This window comes from Pleurodeles waltl, chromosome 10, assembly GCF_031143425.1.
Source record: "Pleurodeles waltl isolate 20211129_DDA chromosome 10, aPleWal1.hap1.20221129, whole genome shotgun sequence".
NCBI lineage: Eukaryota > Metazoa > Chordata > Amphibia > Caudata > Salamandridae > Pleurodeles > Pleurodeles waltl.
The window spans coordinates 929373690-929393278 of NC_090449.1; the positions used below are offsets into that span (position 1 = coordinate 929373690).

Here is a 19589-nt window from a genome sequence, read left to right on the forward strand (position 1 = left end):
TAGAAAATTAATGCACTGGTAACAGATAGCTCATTCTTTATTTACTTTTATGTAATTGTCAAAACCATGATTAAAAAAACAGTGCTTTATTTGAGCCGGTGGCTGAAGGGGGACCTCACCGGCACTCATTTCTCGTCATCTGATTTTAATCCAGAGCACTACAGAGAAAATCAGACAAGGGACAAGTCGGAAACACAGTGACAAGGAGAAAGCAGAGATAAAAAACAGAACCTGAAAGAGTGAGATAAAAAGGGTAGGTAGTGTCTCGTGGTGGACGAAAGAGGGAAAAGATGGAATCGAGGCTTCGGCACCCTGGCTATTGATAGCACAGGCCACGGGCTTCTTTCTGAACAAAGCTCTGGGGTCCGGCACTTATTCTTTTACAAATTAAGCGCTGAATAAAAGACAGTGAGCCACAGACATGTTTCGTTTGACTAAAGTCATCTAAAAAAAAAAACTGACATGCTGTTGAGTAAGGGGACACTTCTGACCGTGAATACAATCCTCTCGTTGGACAACGGTTGCTTCTGTTTGCAAAGGATGGGCGTGGAAGAAATGCAAAGATATTCATAGATGACATCAGTATAGGTGCAGGCAGCACGATCAAAGCGCCAGCTCTACATTCTATGCAATCAGTGCCCAGGTTGCCAAACTCACACAGTAAGATAAAGCAGAAAAAAAAGTCGAAAAACTGCTCATCACGGTTGTGGGTTGTCTGTGGAGACGTGGAAAAGTGCCTGCAAGTTTAGAAAAGGCTTTACTTTAAAAATAAAAGGCACGCAAACTCTACTACAATTAAGTAATATACATTTCAGTTCAAACAAAATGTGTATCTCACTTAATATTTTCTTTATTCAAAGTATTTCATGAGAATCTGCTATCGACGAAGGGCAGCCCCAAAACCACTAATCCCCAAAGGTTCAGGTTCATGATTACATTTAAAAAAGGTCTACAGCATTAACATATACAATAAAAAAAATCGACTACAATAAATGTTAACATACATCTTATAACTACCAACCAAAAGATATACTCATGAGCTAAAAAAAATCTACATTTTCGACAACAGGATAATATTCCCTTCTAAGTCCAGTTCTACCATATTTCGGTGCACGTGCCTGTTTATTTTATAATTAAATGAATACTAAATACGTATTCAGTGCATGCGTACATTATTGCAATAGATGTATTTTATTCTAAATATGTATCTTGTCAAAATAAAGACTGTCCACCTCTAAGTGTGATAATAGGCAGAGAGGCATTCAACCAGTTCACTTCTCTGCCTCAAACTGGATCTAGCTCGTCGATTCCTGGTCCATGTTAAATATAAGGTAACAGGTCTCCAAGTGGTCTGTACCCATTCTGTGTTCAAACTGAGGCTGTAGGTCTTCTGGCGACAAGCCGTTCTGGAACTGGCAGGCAATTTCTTCATACAGCGTCTGTCCAACATCACCTTCAGGGAATCAAGATGACATAAACATAAAGCCATTAGGAATCCAATATCAGACAGACTAAGAATGGAAAACAGATGTTAAGGATGCATAGTGACAGAAATTGCCACACCAGTCAATGAGTCTACACAAAAGTGTTTGTAGATCACCCTGACCGCACATACTTGATCATTAAAAAGCGGATGTTGGTGTTTAACCCAGAGTATGGAATCTGAAACCCTCTGACATACTTCTTGGCAATGCCATAACATAAGGTAATAAATACAATGATTGAGTCTCTACTGGGCAAGAGTCTGAATGTATGAGTTTTCTTTAAAAAGTATTTTTTCTGAAAATTTTAAATTGCCCTGGAAATTGATTCCCAAAGGACTGCAGTCTCTGCCTTTATTCCTCTGTTGCTTTATACAGTGATCCAGAATTTGTGCTACAGTTGTGATGAGCCACAGCTGTCTCATCTTCATTGTTAAGCTAGAGAAGTACTTTTCTGTTCTGACTGATCAAGGCTGCCCTGGGAACCTGGGAGGCAGTTACAAAGGTTGGTGGACAGCAGTGATGACAAAGGGCACATCCATTTAAGGGAAGGGCAGTCCTGCCTCATAAGGTTAGTAATCAATTGGCTCTCTCAACGCAAAGGTTTCAAGTTCATTTTTGATAGAAGCAGCTGGTTTACTGCCAGAAAACCCTTGCACTGTTTTAAATACAAAATGCACAGTAGTCACCCTTGTAGTCTGTAGAAGTCTTTTGAAAATAGAGAAGTGTTGCTCCAGGCTTACTGTAGAGCATTGGGAAAGACACCATCAAGCAACAAAATTAGCCTAGACAGATTCAAACGCCATCTTTCACCCAATGCCAACTCACTCTGATTAACCCTGGATACAGAGCTCACCCTCACGGAACAGATCTCCAAGAAATCTAAGACAATCTAGTGCCAGTTTCATATACTAGAGAAAAAGAAACCATTCATAAGTATTCTTCAAAATTCCTGCCTCCCAGACTCTGCACTGGCCTCACCTTACAAGAATGCTACATGTAGTAGCACACCGTATCATGTGCCTATAAAAGTCAGCCACATCACCCTACCGGAACTCCACTAAGTGTCCTTGCCAGCTCACACTTTTTTCAAAACCAGATGCAGCCTCTGCAGAACCATTGTGAGTGGCATCCCTGCCTATTTGACTGAAAAGCTCACCATCTGTGGTATATTTCAGCACGCTTGTTGCAAGGACACCATCAGACTTGAGACTAAAAAGGCAAAAAAGAAAAGGTTGGCAATAGGCCTACCTACATACAGGGAGTGCAGAATTATTAGGCAAATGAGTATTTTGACCACATCATCCTCTTTATGCATGTTGTCTTACTCCAAGCTGTATAGGCTCGAAAGCCTACTACCAATTAAGCATATTAGGTGATGTGCATCTCTGTAATGAGAAGGGGTGTGGTCTAATGACATCAACACCCTATATCAGGTGTGCATAATTATTAGACAACTTCCTTTCCTTTGGCAAAATGGGTCAAAAGGAGGACTTGACAGGCTCAGAAAAGTCACAAATAGTGAGATATCTTGCAGAGGGATGCAGCACTCTTAAAATTGCAAAGCTTCTGAAGCGTGATCATCGAACAATCAAGCGTTTCATTCAAAATAGTCAACAGGGTCGCAAGAAGCGTGTGGAAAAACCAAGGCGCAAAATAACTGCCCATGAACTGAGAAAAGTCAAGCGTGCAGCTGCCACGATGCCACTTGCCACCAGTTTGGCCATATTTCAGAGCTGCAACATCACTGGAGTGCCCAAAAGCACAAGGTGTGCAATACTCAGAGACATGGCCAAGGTAAGAAAGGCTGAAAGATGACCACCACTGAACAAGACACACAAGCTGAAACGTCAAGACTGGGCCAAGAAATATCTCAAGACTGATTTTTCTAAGGTTTTATGGACTGATGAAATGAGAGTGAGTCTTGATGGGCCAGATGGATGGGCCCGTGGCTGGATTGGTAAAGGGCAGAGAGCTCCAGTCCGACTCAGACGCCAGCAAGGTGGAGGTGGAGTACTGGTTTGGGCTGGTATCATCAAAGATGAGCTTGTGGGGCCTTTTCGGGTTGAGGATGGAGTCAAGCTCAACTCCCAGTCCTACTGCCAGTTCCTGGAAGACACCTTCTTCAAGCAGTGGTACAGGAAGAAGTCTGCATCCTTCAAGAAAAACATGATTTTCATGCAGGACAATGCTCCATCACACGCGTCCAAGTACTCCACAGCGTGGCTGGCAAGAAAGGGTATAAAAGAAGGAAATCTAATGACATGGCCTCCTTGTTCACCTGATCTGAACCCCATTGAGAACCTGTGGTCCATCATCAAATGTGAGATTCACAAGGAGGGAAAACAGTACACCTCTCTGAACAGTGTCTGGGAGGCTGTGGTTGCTGCTGCACGCAATGTTGATGGTGAACAGATCAAAACACTGACAGAATCCATGGATGGCAGGCTTTTGAGTGTCCTTGCAAAGAAAGGTGGCTATATTGGTCACTGATTTGTTTTTGTTTTGTTTTTGAATGTCAGAAATGTATATTTGTGAATGTTGAGATGTTATATTGGTTTCACTGGTAATGATAAATAATTGAAATGGGTATATATTTTTTTTTGTTAAGTTGCCTAATAATTATGCACAGTGATAGTCACCTGCACACACAGATATCCCCCTAACATAGCTAAAACTAAAAACAAACTAAAAACTACTTCCAAAAATATTCAGTTTTGATATTAATGAGTTTTTTGGGTTCATTGAGAACATGGTTGTTGTTCAATAATACAATTAATCCTCAAAAATACAACTTGCCTAATAATTCTGCACTCCCTGTATATGCACCCAGAACCTGAAATAACCTGCATGTGCCTTCATGACAGCCCCCCCATTTGTCCAATTTGGAAAAAAGCTGAAGACATTTACCTCTTCAAAATACACTCCATCATCTTACAGACCAGTCAACCCTCCACTCGCAAACTATAACTAGCTAGCTAGGACAAGTGCTCTGCTATCTTTTGGTTGGACGCAATATTTAAATAGCGCATACATATATACATTGTGGAACTACACTGTCTTAATGAAACACCATGAACGCTGGATCATAAGAGCTATACTTAGGTTACAATTCTGGTAACACAGGAAGCTAGCAACACACAATCTTGAAAGTGAACAACTTAAAACAAGCATTGGGAATGCCACTAGGTCTGGCTTTAAAAGAATGTTGTATGGTAATGTTAAGTATTAGAGGTAGATAGTGTGAGACTGGATATGTAGTTGTGTGGAAGAAAAGAACTGTAAAATAATATTAGTTTAGGTTAAACGGTGAGATAACAGTTGCATTGTCAAGCCAGACCTAAACATCCATTTAGGTTAATGACTGCCTTCCTCCCATCTGTGGTTCTTCCAAAACACCATACATTATCTAATTAGCTATGACAACTCAACAGCACGTGTATGCCCTTGAAAGCACAACATCTGGCAACTGGATGAATAAAATGATCACACGTCTAGAGAGTGTGTACTTTCTTTTTGGAAAATCACATTCTTCTCAATCAAAACAAACTCCTGGATCCCAACATGTGGGCAGAGCCCAAATTCCTCTCCTGGCATTCTTACATAATTATCTTGGGACAGCTGTGCTGTCAAGCCTGACCATGAAAATGCAGGAAGAATCAAAAGGGATACGGACCACATCAGTATACCACGCCTAAAGTAAGCATCCATGTTGATTGATACTTGTAACAAAAAAGAAACAAACATTCTGGGCCTCTCATGAACTTCTTATATGTAAAGAAAGAACCAATATGTCTTCCCAAACATATAAATAATATATAATTTTATGTTAACCACATCACTCAAGAGGTCTGTTCTAAACCATTACGCGGAGGAATATAAATTACACCCAACACTTCAATAATAACTATAAAAAAACTAAACTGACCTTTGTAATAAAAATGCTTCCTAGTTTTTCTGTAACACCTAAAACCTAGTCTTTATATGTAAATTATTTATATTAGGTAATTTGCTGTATAATACTGGTTTGTCTATGAAGTAGAATGGAGCGAGTGAAGACCAAAAGTATGGATATATTTTTAGAGAATAAAAACACCCAGCACATACACAAGAAAATCCCAAATCTCCGACGGGTAAATTAGAATCGCAAGAGGCATCATCTGGAGCTTTTAGAACAAGCCTAAATGAGACCATAACAGGAATATATGGGACATAACAGGGAATGCATGAAGATGAGTAGGCTGCATTGCAACCTCTAATCAGGTAGAAGTAATCTCTAAAAATGCCACATTAGGGGTTCCTATAGCACTGCTGGACCACAGTGCATATTGTGTTGATTATTTCATTTTTTACTTAGCTTTTTTTCCACAGTGCTCTAAAGCAAACAAAACAAACAGAGCAAATTGTGCAGTGGAGTGAGTACTCCATTGCTGTTTGTGAGAATGTTGAAACTAATTTATGGTCTAACATTCCCAAACTATGGCCAAGAAACGAGGGTAGAAGAAAGTTATTATTTTTTTTTTTTAAAGAAGTTTGAATAATATTAAATTTTTGTAGCAGGAATGTCTATTGTGATTTGAAATATGTCAAATGATTAAGATGGGGGAATTTACACTGTACATTAAAAGACAGTCCCACAAAAAAATTAAAACTACACTATATGGAGCTCTTCCAGTCAGTTCTTTCTAGGATGTTCATGTGAAAATGACATAATTAACACCTACACATTTTTAATATTAGTTATCCTGTTTTGCCTTCAACTTTGGCAATTTCTAAAACTGTCCATTAAATTACGTAAAAGTGAACTGCACACAGTTTTATGTTTGAACTTTGGACTGACCAATCTATGCAGTCAGTACAAAAGGCTCCCTGTCTCTCCCAATACAAACTTTCTTCTGGAATATCACAGGAGTTCAAAACAACATTTCTAAAACCAAAATAGACAAGTGCTTGTGGTAATTTCAACTCATTACTTTGCAGGAAACCTGGGCCGAACATACAGTGCCCATCATGGAGTAGCTGGAATATAATAGGCCAGCTGTAGAAGTGTATGAGAGTTCACACAATAAGTTAACTAATTCCTTTTATTCAAATAGTTGCATCCAGTACATTAGACCCCTTCTATCAATGAGCAGCTCCTAGGTTCAACTCACACTCTTTTCAAACCATAACATTCTTCCAGGAGTACTCAACATTCAACCCGTACAGAACCTAACATAACTTACCACAAAACACCTAGTGAAACATACCACATACCTCCCCAATTAATACAAATTGTTAACTCCCATATTACTTCTAAAAAAAAATTTAAAAAAGTAAACTGAAATCTAATACAATATACATTGCAAGAAACTACAAGTTTACACAAAAGCCTGAAGATGTACTTTTCCTGTTGCCTGACTGCAATTTGTCACCACCAAAAGAATCCAAGGCTTCCTAGATTCCTGCTTGCCCTTGGAAATTAAACTTTCAAGTTCATTTTCAGAGTTAGTAACAGGTTTATTTTGTGCAGCACTCCTCCACAGTGCAACTCTACTCAAATTCCAGATTCAATGATTCTCAGTTTTGACTGCAGTTTTGAAAAGTTTGATGACTCTTATGGGTTGAGTAAATATGTCCATCAACCCACTTTTCCTTGCATTTTGTGATCTTCACCTAATCCCCAACAGTGACACTTGTATTATTCACAGCCATGCTCTTATCAAAGTATTACATTTTCTTTCTCATAACTTCTCTTTCCTTCTCCATTCTCAGTTTCTCACTCAATTCCTCACTCTCAGAGATGTATTTTTTTCCAGACATCGTAATCTTTTTACCCACGCAGGACCTACCATGTCATTTAGAGATCTCTTCTTGAATAACAAGAAAGGTGGAACTCCAGTTGAAGAATGGGGAGTTAACCTATACATGCAAACTTGCCATTTCAGTTCATCCACCCAATTCATACTATTTGCCACTAAATGCTGAATACACTCTTTGACAAGGTTATTAAAGCGCTCAATCATACCATTGGACACTGAATGATATAAAATGTTGTTTTGTGCTTGATAGCTCTCTCATTCAGAAACCCCTCCAACATCTTAGATGTCAGTTGTACACCACTGTCTGCTAGCAATGAGACTGGAAAACTCTCTCTTCCAAACATTTCCTCTAGAAACAAATTAATATCATGTGTTTCCACAGCATTGACCACCTTGACTTCAGGCCACCGAGAAAACATGTCCATACAAATGATGAACTTATCACCACCTGAGAATGATTGGGCCTACTATATCCAAAGCAACCTCAATCCAAGGCCTAGGTATGGTCTCCCTGAGTAGAATAGGTTGTGTTCTTCATTTTAAGATCTTGTCGCCTTTGTTGCACTCAATGCAGTCATGTACCACTCTCTCAATCAAAAGATCCATGCCTAGCCACCGTAATTCATTGTCACTCTCTCTCTTTTGTTTTAGATAATCCTGGATTGCTTTCATGGGCATTCTCGATGAGCCTCGTCCTCATCCTGGCTGGCGGGACTAGTCTTCCTTCTCTCATCATCAAGCCATCTTCCAATGAAAGTTCATCTTTCACTTGCCAAAACCCCTTTATATCTTCAAACGTCTTATTTTCTTCAGACCAACCTTCCCTCAATCTGTGAAGTATTTCCTACACTTGCATGTCATTCATATGTTATTTTCTCCATTCATCTTCCTGAATAATACCACCTGATATTGCACAGACTGTTACACTTTTATCATAAAATTCATCCTCAAAACTCATGTCCTCCTTTCCACTAGATACATAACACAACCTGGAGCAACAGTATGTAATGATGTTCATAAGACGAAGCACATAGGACACCACAAAATCAAACTCCTGCAATGCCACCACCCACCTTCGAATCCTACAGGAGATTGCATTGATACCCTGTTTACTAAAAACCTCCTTTAAATGTTCATGATCTCTTTTCACCTCAAAGGGACTACCCCACAATTTTGTTTTATTTTGGTAAGCAGGTGTTTTCCAGGCCCACAAGGTAAGAGGGCCCAATATTATCACCAGGGGAAGCCTAGTGCTGTGGCACTTGAATGTTGGGAAGAAAGATTTGGATGGTCCAAGGAGCAGTGAAAGATGCATCGGCCAAGAAGAAACCCAGCAATACTTTTGCATCTGGGCTTTTAGCCGTGGCCCTAACAAAGTGGGGAAAGCACTTTTCCCTGGAAAGGTCAGCCTTATTCTTTGATTTTCTTAGATTATTTCATGAGAATACATATAAAACAGCCTGTAAGTGTTTAATCTTTTTGCTAAATACTTTCAATATTGTGCTGCATAATGCACATTTTTGCCAAATTTTCCTTCCTACCTTCTAGCCCCTCAAAAGCAGAGTAAGGCTAGCCCAGTTCTCTTGCTTGAAGAGTGCCATTCCGAAAATAATTCAAAGGTGGGGAATATTTCATGTTTTGGTTAGTCCCTTATTTAACAAGTATGTTTCCAACTATAAAGTGATCACGTAACAAAATACACGGCAAATGTACAACTACTTTCACACAACCAGTAAAAGAACAGTGAATACATTGACGCATTGTATTTGAAAGCTGAACAAATCGTTGTGACCGAAAGTGAAATGTATTATTATGAAAAAAAAGCCTAAACGATAATGAAACTTGAATTGGAATTGACTAAGGCGATACACTTTGATTAAGATCTATTTGTAGTTTTAGGCAAGTAGTTTATGCAAAATGTTAATAAAACGAGTTTTCTTTTTTTAACTGCAAACGTTGTAAGTGAATGCTAAAAAGATAATTTATATTTCGGCTTATAATAAGTGGAGACATTACCAGAGAATGGGTTTTCTGAACAAATACTATAGAAAAACAGATCCTATAATTCAAGTTGAATATTCGTTTTCCTTTAGATGGCAGTGTTGCTTGACTAATGTGGTAGTTCTTTAGGTTTTGAATGAGGTTAATCCAAGAGCTACACTGTGACTGAAACTGCAATAAAAGTCATTGAATCATGTAAATACACTACTACGAAAAACGAAACACTAGGCCTGGGCGGGCGAAATTTAAATTACGCCTTCGTAATTAGCAAAATTCCTAAAATTATGTCTTTACGTCACTTCGCGCAATTATGCGCCATTCGCAGTAAAAATTTACCATGAACACATAAGAACAATAGAATGCGAGCTGATTTCAGATTGCTTTTGTTTTAACACACTATTTTTGAGGGTAAAATGCATCTTCACGTCAAAAACGTACGCAAGGATGTATTTTGCTCTACAACATATACATATCTCTAATTGACGGATTTCCATTTTGTATAATTTCGCGTCCTTTTGCTGAAATTTCATATACTTAAGCAAACGCAAATTAAACCTGTTTCGCACATTCCTGCTAAACACATTAGTGAAGTGAACCGTACGGACTGTAGATGGAAGTAGGCACTAGGATGATCAGGCACCCTGCATCTGGTCTCTTTAATATCGATAAGTAAACGTGAGGCATATACATTTAACCCTAAATTTATTTAGATCCATTATATTTAGGCATACTACGACCAAAGTTTATATTGCTGGACTGGAGGACAGTATGTTGAAATACTGTGCTATCCCACAAGTGGCGCCACTAAAGAAACCTGATGCTGTGGCTCCATGACCCAAAGTCCTCCCGACCCCACAAAAGGAGTAAACCATCATACATTGATTGATCGCTCTACCCCAACTTGAAGTCTGCTAGAATACTTGGAATAACATTACTATTCCAATTCTGTTCTTTAAGATGTTTAAGAGGCGAATTAGAAACTGTTTCCCATGAAATATTAAATAGTCTATGACAGTCTGGTATGTTTTTCTGTTTAAAAGGCTGATATAATAACATATTTTTCCCCAATCACTAGGCAGAGACTTTATCTTAGTTAAATCTCGAACAACTTTTGCCTACCAGGATCCATATTATCACAATGTCCCTGTTAGCATCACCGCTCACTTTTAATGAGGTGTGCTTGAGGCAAACAGTAGCAGTGCCACTTCTTTCATATAATCTGATGTCTTTAATAAAATCTTAGATTTCCTCTTGACCGAAGCTAGGAAAATCCCAATTTTCCTTAAATATTTGTGGTTTCATGTGGATCCAGATGCATTACGTGTGATGATAAATTTGTAAACGATGAACACTTTTTCATTTGTCATCGATACCATTTAAATGCTATACACATAACATTTCAATAGAGTGAGGATTATTTTACCAATGCATCTCTCCTGTAAGGTCTTCAGTGTTGCTGATAATGTTGAGGAAACTTCCAGGTCCTTGAGGTCCTCATGAAAGGCTTCATCATCAGCCTCCACCTCCATTGCGATGCGGGCATTGGTTACTACATCTTCTAAGGTGTTGCCACCTTCCTCCTCAAAATCGTCTGGGTAATCATTAAAATCAACATCATCGATCAGATCTGAGAAAGAAAAAAAAAAGAGAGACATCAGATTAATTCATATCTTAATTTAATTAAACGTCAGTTATTTATCCTCAGTCTGTACTTTCTCCCTCAGTTACTACTATAGCGCTGTCATGCAACACTTCTTTCAGTCACATGTCCCTTCATCCTCTTTCCAATGATGGCTGAAGGGTGACAAACCTTCTTTAAAGCACACAAAAGGAAGAGGTTTTTGTTTTGCAAATATTTTGTAACGCTTTCCTTTTTCATGGTGACATGTGAGATGTTACAAAAATGCTTTTGACTCTGAAACCAGAATGAAGGCAAGGAAGTGAGGAAAGGCAGAGAAAGAATCCTTTCAAATTATTTCTGGGCCATGTGTATGTCAAATGCATTCAGCCTCCCTAAGCATATACAAAGAAATTAGCAAAGCTCATAAAAACAGTTGCCTACGCTAGGAGTAGATTTGTAACCCCACAGGAGCATTATCACTCAGTCAGAAGAACGAGAGACACCAAGTACACCAACTTATCTGTAAAGAAGATTGTGCATGACAATTTATGCAGCTACTATCCCTGCCATTTTTTTTTCTTTTGTCCTTAAAGTTTACCAGTTATTTCTTTTTGGTAAGGGTTTGAGGGGCCCCTACTCTTGAGTGCCACACAAACTGAATATTGGTGTATTTATGGTCACCTATTAGCTGATCTCTGATGGTGAGACTCCATTAGACTCTTCACCCCTAGTCCTAAAAGGGTAGCATTCTCAGATTAAGCCCTCTGTAGTAGCTGTAGATCCATTGGTTTGTGGGTGCCTAGGCATTCCGAGGGGTGTTGCTTCGTAGCCTCTGTTTATTATGAGGCTAGAGCATTGGGCCAACGGGGCCCTATATATATTTATTATGTTAAGAAACTATAACTTGTGGCCTGAAGTTACTTTACGGCACAAGTTTGTTTCTTCTGATAAGTATAACTGCTGAATTTCCATGGTTTTGTGTGGGTAAAACGCAAACCTAACTATAACGTCCCTGAAATCTTTGTTTTTTTCAGCACATTTCTATGTTTTTTTTTTTTAACATTAAGTAATAAATAAATACCATACGTTAATACAACCACTGACGCGTACAGCCTTCGGCTGTGTGCAGCAAGGGTTGGCACAGGCGGGGTATGGTGTGTGAGTGGGTAAGGTTTTTTCCCCATTGGGCTTCGGATCTGTGTCCCTAGATATTTATATTTCTTTTTCCTTTATATCTCCTAAACTACTGAATGGATTTACACCAAATCACAAAGAGACCCTCTGGACCAAGATCTAGCTTCTGCCAAATTTCGCGTAATTCTGTTCAGCAGTTTGGGCTGAAATCATGTCTAAAATCTCTATTGGAAATAAAATTGAATGGGAAGCACACATTTACCCCTCTCTTTCTCTCAGCCCCCGCTTGACAGTTCACCCCAAAATTTTCCATGCAGAACTGGACAAAGGAGGGCATTGTTTTTGGAAACTTTCGTGAAGATTCATCAACTGGTGAAAAAGTTATAAACAAACCAAAAAAAAAACCTTTTCCTATGGAAAATAGGTCCGCCAGTAGGTAATATATATACAAACACACACACACACATATATATTACATTACTCTGGTGCCAATACTTCAAGTATAGTTATAATTGAGTCATAGTTCTCTAGAAAAAGCATGTCTAAATGCCTATTAACTATCATGCTGATTCTTTAACAAGTGACAAATGTTATGCAGATCTGGTGTAAGGCACTAAAGTTATTACCACATGACAGATTTTGTAAATCCCTTTTGAAATTGCCTCCCTCAGATTGATGTGCAGAAAACTTGACATACCAACAAAAAAAAACATGCTAAAGCTCTGCCACATTTCATGCTGATTCATAAAGCCCAAAGGTCAAGCACAGCGAGGGTTGGCCACAAGAGCTGGCTTCCAACCAGGTCCTCTAGACAACCCCGCTGTGCAAGTATGGTTTCTGATGACACAATACTGGGTGCGCGCATCTGTTGGGTTGGGCTGCTGATGCAATATTGGGAGTGCACATCTGTTGGGTTGGCTGCTGATGCAATAGTGGGTGTGCACATCTGTTGGGTTGGCTCCTGATGCAATATTGGGAGGGCACATTTGTTGGGTGCAGTATATAATCAAATAAAGCACACAAAAAATCTCTGAATAAAACAAAGGTTGAGGTGGTGTCACATTGGCTTTGCTATGTTTCAAACAAACTCAGTAATTCACCTAAAACCAAGGTTAAAGTGTACTAATGGTTTCAAATTAAAATTGTAAAAAAAAAAACACTGAAGTTCACAAGTTATGCTTAGGACAACAATACATAACTTGCACTCCAAATGCAATGCTCACAATATTGATACTAATAAATACCAACACCTAAAAGGAAAATATAAGCACATAACAACACATACTTCAACCAATAATTAATACTACACTTACAGTCCTTTTCTAAGTGGTAAGCGTAATGTGATATGCATTTTAATATGCAAGTTTATTATAATGTTTCCAATTGCATCTGTTGCGTTGCATTAAGGGTGAGGGCATGAGCACTGCAGTCAGTGTGCAAATTATTGCATAACCTCAATACACCAGTTCCTCACCCTCTCTGCTCTCTTCATTCATTTATGGACTTCAAAATATATGTACAGATGATACCTAGTTTTTTAGGGCAAGAGCGATGCCTGACATTTGGAAATAAGACGGCACAAGAGGGAACCAAATTTCCACCCATGTTTGTGGAATGTCTACAGGAAGGTACAATATTTTCTCCATGGTGAGAAAATCCGAATGCGTGGTACATGATTTCTCTAAAGTAAAATAAACATCTGCGTTTTTCAGGCATAAATACCAAGAGCATAGCAGATGTATGACGTGGAGGGTTAAAAACGCACATAGAAGTCTGGTACTATACACTTGGGAACCCTGAGTAATGCATTGTTAAAGCTGCATCAATACTTCTGATCACCAACGCCACAAACTGAAATATCCTTGTGTAATTCTAAAAGACAAACATTGTGCAACAGACTGCAGCCCACAGCATCCAGTATCTATTAAACCTGATAGATGACCTTTACAGTATCACCAGAACTTTCAATAAATGCACCCCTACCTCTTAGGATTTAGGAATTAGATCTCTCGACGTTAAACTATCAGTGACACATTAATGATTGCATTTGTTTTCTGGAAGTGTGAAGATTTGGAAACTGTGCTTTGAGGATTATCAGCCCTCCATATCTCCATAAGCTTCACTGGACAAAGTCAATCCTCAAAGCTGTCACACGTTTCTTCAGTCCTCAACCATGAGCTATTTTCCCATGTTTTGGTTCCCCATCCCCACCCTTAACACAAAGCATGATTGACTTGTTTTTGTATCAGGTGCTCTGCTGCTCTTCATATTTTCCACCTAGCCATCATACTATTTCTCATTCTCATACATCTTTGCACTTACGATTATTATCATATGATTGTTTTATGTTCATTATGAGTTTTGGCAGATTGTTTTTAGCTCTGCATTCATATATACGTATGATCATTATTATTTTGATATGCATATGGAGAGACTATGGGGGTCATTCTGACCTTGGCGGTCCATGACCGCCATGGCGGAGAGCGGCGGAAGCACCGCCAACAGGCTGGCGGTGCTTCCTGGGCGATTCTGACCGCGACGGTAAAGCCGCGGTCAGAAAAGGGGAGCCGGCGGTTGACCGCCGGTTTCCCGCTGGCCCAGGGAATCCGCCATGGCGGCGCTGCTTGCAGCACCGCCATGGGGATTCCGAGCGCCTTCCCGCCAGCCTGTTTCTGGCGGTGTCCACTGCCGGAACCAGGATGGCGGGAACGGCTGCCGTGGGGCCCCTGGGGGCCCCTGCACTGCCCATGCCACTGGGCAGTGCAGGGACCCCCTAACAGGGCCCCACAAAGATTTTCACTGTCTGCTGTGCAGACAGTGAAAATCGCGACGGGTGCCACTGCACCCGTCGCACCCCTTCAACTCCGCCGGCTCCATTCCGAGCCGGCTTCATTGTTGAAGGGGCTGTCCCGCTGGGCCGGCCGGCAGTCTTCTGGCGGTCGCCCGCAGGCCCAGCGGGAAAGCCGGAATGGCCGCTGCGGTCTTTTGACCGCAGAGCGGTCTTTCGGTGGGAACCGCTTGGCGGGCGGCGACCGCCGACTGCCGCGGTCAGAATGACCGCCAATATTATAAACGGTGACGATGATATTTTTACAAACACTTGTCTTGAGAATTGCTATAAAATCTGGATTGTTCGCTTTTTCAGGAGGACGGAATATTACACTGAAAGCAGGCATGTTATCTTGTTGTCTTCCTGAAAAGACTACAAACTAAGAGCATCCTGGCTTCGCAGATACACAAAAAGTCCTCGAAGGCATCCCAGAACTGCCTGTCATCAGCAGTCAGATACGTGGTGAACACTTGCATTCCCTCACGATGCAAAACTTTCAGTGCTAATTTTTATTAGCCAGGTTTTTCTAAGAAGGGAATTCATTTAAGGGGTTATGTTGTCTGAGTTCACAGTAACAGCAACATACATTTTAACACCTACGGTAATAAACATTTATGCAATACATTGACTCCAAATAAAGCCTTATAAAATGATCCCTCCTTTTCTCATACGTGGCCCATTGGAAACAAGAGCAAGTGTTGGCATAGCCAATAGGTCTCGCTTTTGGGACTTAGCAGTATTTTGCCATGCAGCACATTATCCTGGGTGCTACAACATCTGCTGTTACTTCACATGCCACTGGTTCTTGTTTGTGACCAACTAAAGTAAATTCCATACTTTAAATTCGGGAGGCAAAAAAATTGCAAACAAGGAAGCAGAAGCCTCCAAATAAGGGACTTCTGAAGTCGAGAAGAGCAGGGCCCAGGAGAGTGAATTCCGACTCCATATATCTTGGCCCCCACTCCCTAGCCAAATTCTGTGAGACAATATGAAACGTTATGCCGTATGTTTCAAACTTGTTCTTAGTAAGTACACATTGAATGACTCTGAACTGCTGGAAAATACCCTCGGAACATTCCATTCTAGTACATTTTTCCATTAATAGACAACTGCAGAAATGGATTGCTTCCGAGAGCAATGCTTGTTCAATTCAAACATTTCAAATAATCACATTTTTATATTTGTATTTTGCTATGTGAGCTACTCTTAGGTGGCACCGGGGAAATACAGGTATTTCAGAAGGAAAAGGGGGGGGTGTACCTCACTATACAATAGGGATTTGATGTGCACTACATTGATTGGTCCAAATAATGCTGAAACTGGTCAGAAGCTGCTTATGTTTACAGATGATGTTGCCTGGGTAGCCTCTTCTGTGGTGCGATCTAGAATGACCCGCATATGACGGGTAATGCTCCATAATCAACCTTTGATCATACATGGTGAGGAGCATACAATCTTGAGCAATGCTAGAGGGTAAGAAAATTTCAAGCATTCCATCCACCAGATTTTTTATTTCGCTCTCCACTCCGAGCCTGGATATTTATTGTGCTTTGTAGTCCATTTGGTTGAAATGATGAGAACCTATGTTAAAAGTCTCAGTATACATTGGTTGCTAAGTGAAAACCAAGGACCTTCAATTAGAACAACCCAGTTACAAATAATCTCCGCCGAGATCCCCAGCGCCAGTTTGTAGGAAGTGGGATTTCAGGGGGTAAGGCATGGTGTGTCAGGTTGAACCAACTTTGGCAGAGCCAATAGGTCTGGCTTGGATGTGATAATGCATGCAATGTGCATTTTTGCATTGTCTGTGATTCCATGCGTTACAACATTAATGTCAGACCTAGTGGCTTCACCACTACTTGTTTTGTTTTAAGCAGCTGGGTTCATTGCCCTCAAGCGCATTTGTGTCCCTGAATGTGTGTGGGTAATTGAATGACTGTGTTGATAAATTTAAAATTGCCTCTCGTCAAACTTCTCAATCTGAGTCCCGACAAAGCACGTTATAGACTAGTTTTCAGTAAATTTTCTCTTACCCCTTACTGATTTCTCTTGTTCTGGATTCCTCTAGAATACCCATAACTGAATGAACGGTGGTGCCACGGAAAAGAAAGCCTAGTTATCTTCACTAAAATTCTAGTCAAGTGCAAAACATATTTCTTTTAAGTTCATAAAAGCCACATGCATGTCTTGCACTGTAGTGCCTTGCAGTCACTGCTTAAAATTGCATAGATATCAAATTAATAAAGCGACAAGAATTATTTTCTTTTTTGTACTTTTTTATACCGCAAACTTGAAGCATTGGAGTGCTTTACCTGAGCAGAAATTAAGTTACACAAGGACACATTTATTTTTTGTCTATAGGCATGGAGAAATGAAGTTATTTGCCTAGAATCACAGGATGTTGAGATGATGCAAAGATTTGAACCGGGTCCATCAGTTCTAAAGTCAGCATCTCTGCCCATTACACTACATTGCTTTCTTGCGATGAAGATCGCCATTCCTCTTGGGAAACTTGTTTGTGAAGAAAATGAGCAGAGAGTGTAAAGTGAAAGTACATCTCTGACGGTTTTCATTTATATTACGTACTTTGTTTCCGGCATCAAGTGTAAAAGGAAAAACACATTCTGTCTGCGCAAATGTGTTTCTGACATCTGCACAGGGCCTTTCATGTAAATATGGCCATTTAGAAGCTTGGAAGCAGGCTGAGGGAGGGGTGTGGTGTTTGGGAAACAATGGACGAGGGGGGTGGGGAGGAGAAGAAAAGCGAACACAAGTGAATGGGGTTATCCCCTAATCGAATGAACGGTGGGAGATGGGAAAAGAAAGCCCAGTTGATTTCACTAAAAATCAAGTAAAGTGTCGAACCTCATTTGTTTTTTAAAGTTCATAAAAGTCTCACGCGTGTCTTGCACAGGAGTGCCTTGCAGTTACTGCTTGAATTGGCACAGATATCAAATGAATAAACTGACAAGGACTATTATTTTCTTTTTTGCAGTTTTATATAGCACAAACACGAACCAAAAGCACTAGAGCGCTTTACATGAGCAAAAATTAAATTACACAAGGTTATAGAGAAATTAAGTGATTTGCTGAGAATCAATGCATGTTGAGATGACACAGACTTGAACCGAGTCCTCAAGTGCTAAAGTCAGCATTAAGTAACAATAGCGTGCATTAAACAAGCAACTGAAAAACAAAAAAAAGAGGGGGACACATAAGCGGGCTCGAAGTACAAAGAGAGAGATCCAAGAGTAAAGAGCCATCAGCAATCTGCAAAACAAGAGGCAATACCGGGTCTAATAACGCAGGCTACAGAAAGAGATCAAAGATGGAGTCAAAGCAGCCCACTCCGATACATTGTGACCAATCACAGTAATTGTAGGCCTGTTTCCTGCAAACCCTAGGGAAGAGGGTGTGGCCTAAAGGCCCAAGCTGCTGACTTTGGAGCTGGGGAACCAGGTTTGAGTCTCGGCTTCGGCTCAACATTCAGTGATTCTGGGAAAATCACTTTATCTACCATGCCTACCAAAAATGAATGTCTCCTCTAATGTAAATGTACTCGTGAAAAGTGTTCCAATACATTCGGTCAGCGAGTGCAGACACCACAAAGAAACGACAACAAACAGTGACATGCCCAAAACAATATACTGCCACACCAAAGAAAAAAGCGATCCAATACCTTTGAGTCGATGGGGGTAGACACCACAAAGAAACAGCTACAAGCCTAAACAACATGCTGCCATGGAGCGCAAAGTAAAAGAAAAAAGTAGTGCGCAACAGTAAGGTACATGGCTAATCGTGCAATAATCCATGGAACAGGGTCAATCTCCAAGGCGGTAACAAAACAGCCTCATGGCGGGACAAACACCAAGCATTTACCTAACAAACCAAAGAAATTTCTAAAGGGAAGCCAAGGAATCAATGAAAGTGATGGGCGAGGTGAAAGCCCACAGAAACACATTACAACATGTCGAGAGACAGTGCATGTGCGCTGCCTAGGCTCTACCTAAAAAGGGAACCCATCTATAACTCTAACAGGAGTTTTTTTATAGTACTTTTTTATTTTGAATGTGAACTCTCAATGAACTAGTTCAGTAGAGATGTGTGGGACACTACTGTCTGTTTTTTCTGCTTAAGATTGTTAGTTTATATACCTGTACTCGTCTGAGTGTGGTCAGGATTGCTCCTAACATACAAGTTCTTTTATGTGGATTTGTGTGGCTCATCTTATCATCCATGAGGGTATTCAGTCCATGGAACAGGAGCGTAGGCTCGGCAATGCTCCTAGTTGAACTGCCAGGTCTTCAGCTTCTTGCAGAAGTTGAGAAGTGGTGTGGCAGTTCTGATGTGTTGAGGAAGTTTGTTTCAGTTTTTGGCAGCGATAAGAGAAGGCACGCCCTTCTGACTTCTCTGCAGATGTGGGGGAATTCGTGCAAGGGAGAGAGAGAGAGGTGGAGCGTAGTTGTCCAGAGGGTTGGTAGAGCTGGAGTCAGTCATTGAGGTAAGCTGGTCTTGTATTGTGGAGGGTTTGGTAGGTGTGGTGAACAGCTTGAATTTGAAGCGGATCTGGATGTGTAGCCAGTGTAGTTCATTGCAGTAGGGAATGATGTGGGCACTTCTAGGGACATCAAGGATGAGCCTGGCGGCAATGTTTTGGATGATAAGGAGTCTGTGTGTGAATTGGTCGGAGACGCCGACGTAGCGTATGTTGCTGTAGTTGG

General features: G+C 40.4%; 1 protein-coding gene across 3 annotated transcripts in view; it reads right to left on the reverse strand.

Annotated features, from left to right (window-relative positions):
* Positions 1-828: 828 nt before the first annotated feature.
* Positions 829-19589, reverse strand: part of LOC138262035 (uncharacterized) — a 41967-nt gene continuing 23206 nt past the window's right edge. For all 3 annotated transcript variants that reach the window (XM_069211708.1, XM_069211709.1, XM_069211710.1), the window contains exons 3-4: positions 10707-10910; positions 829-1453 (exon numbers count right to left, since the gene is read on the reverse strand). In XM_069211708.1, coding sequence (XP_069067809.1) covers positions 1296-1453; positions 10707-10910 — 362 coding nt within the window. In that variant the 3' untranslated portion in view covers positions 829-1295. The remainder of the gene's footprint in view (positions 1454-10706; positions 10911-19589) is intronic.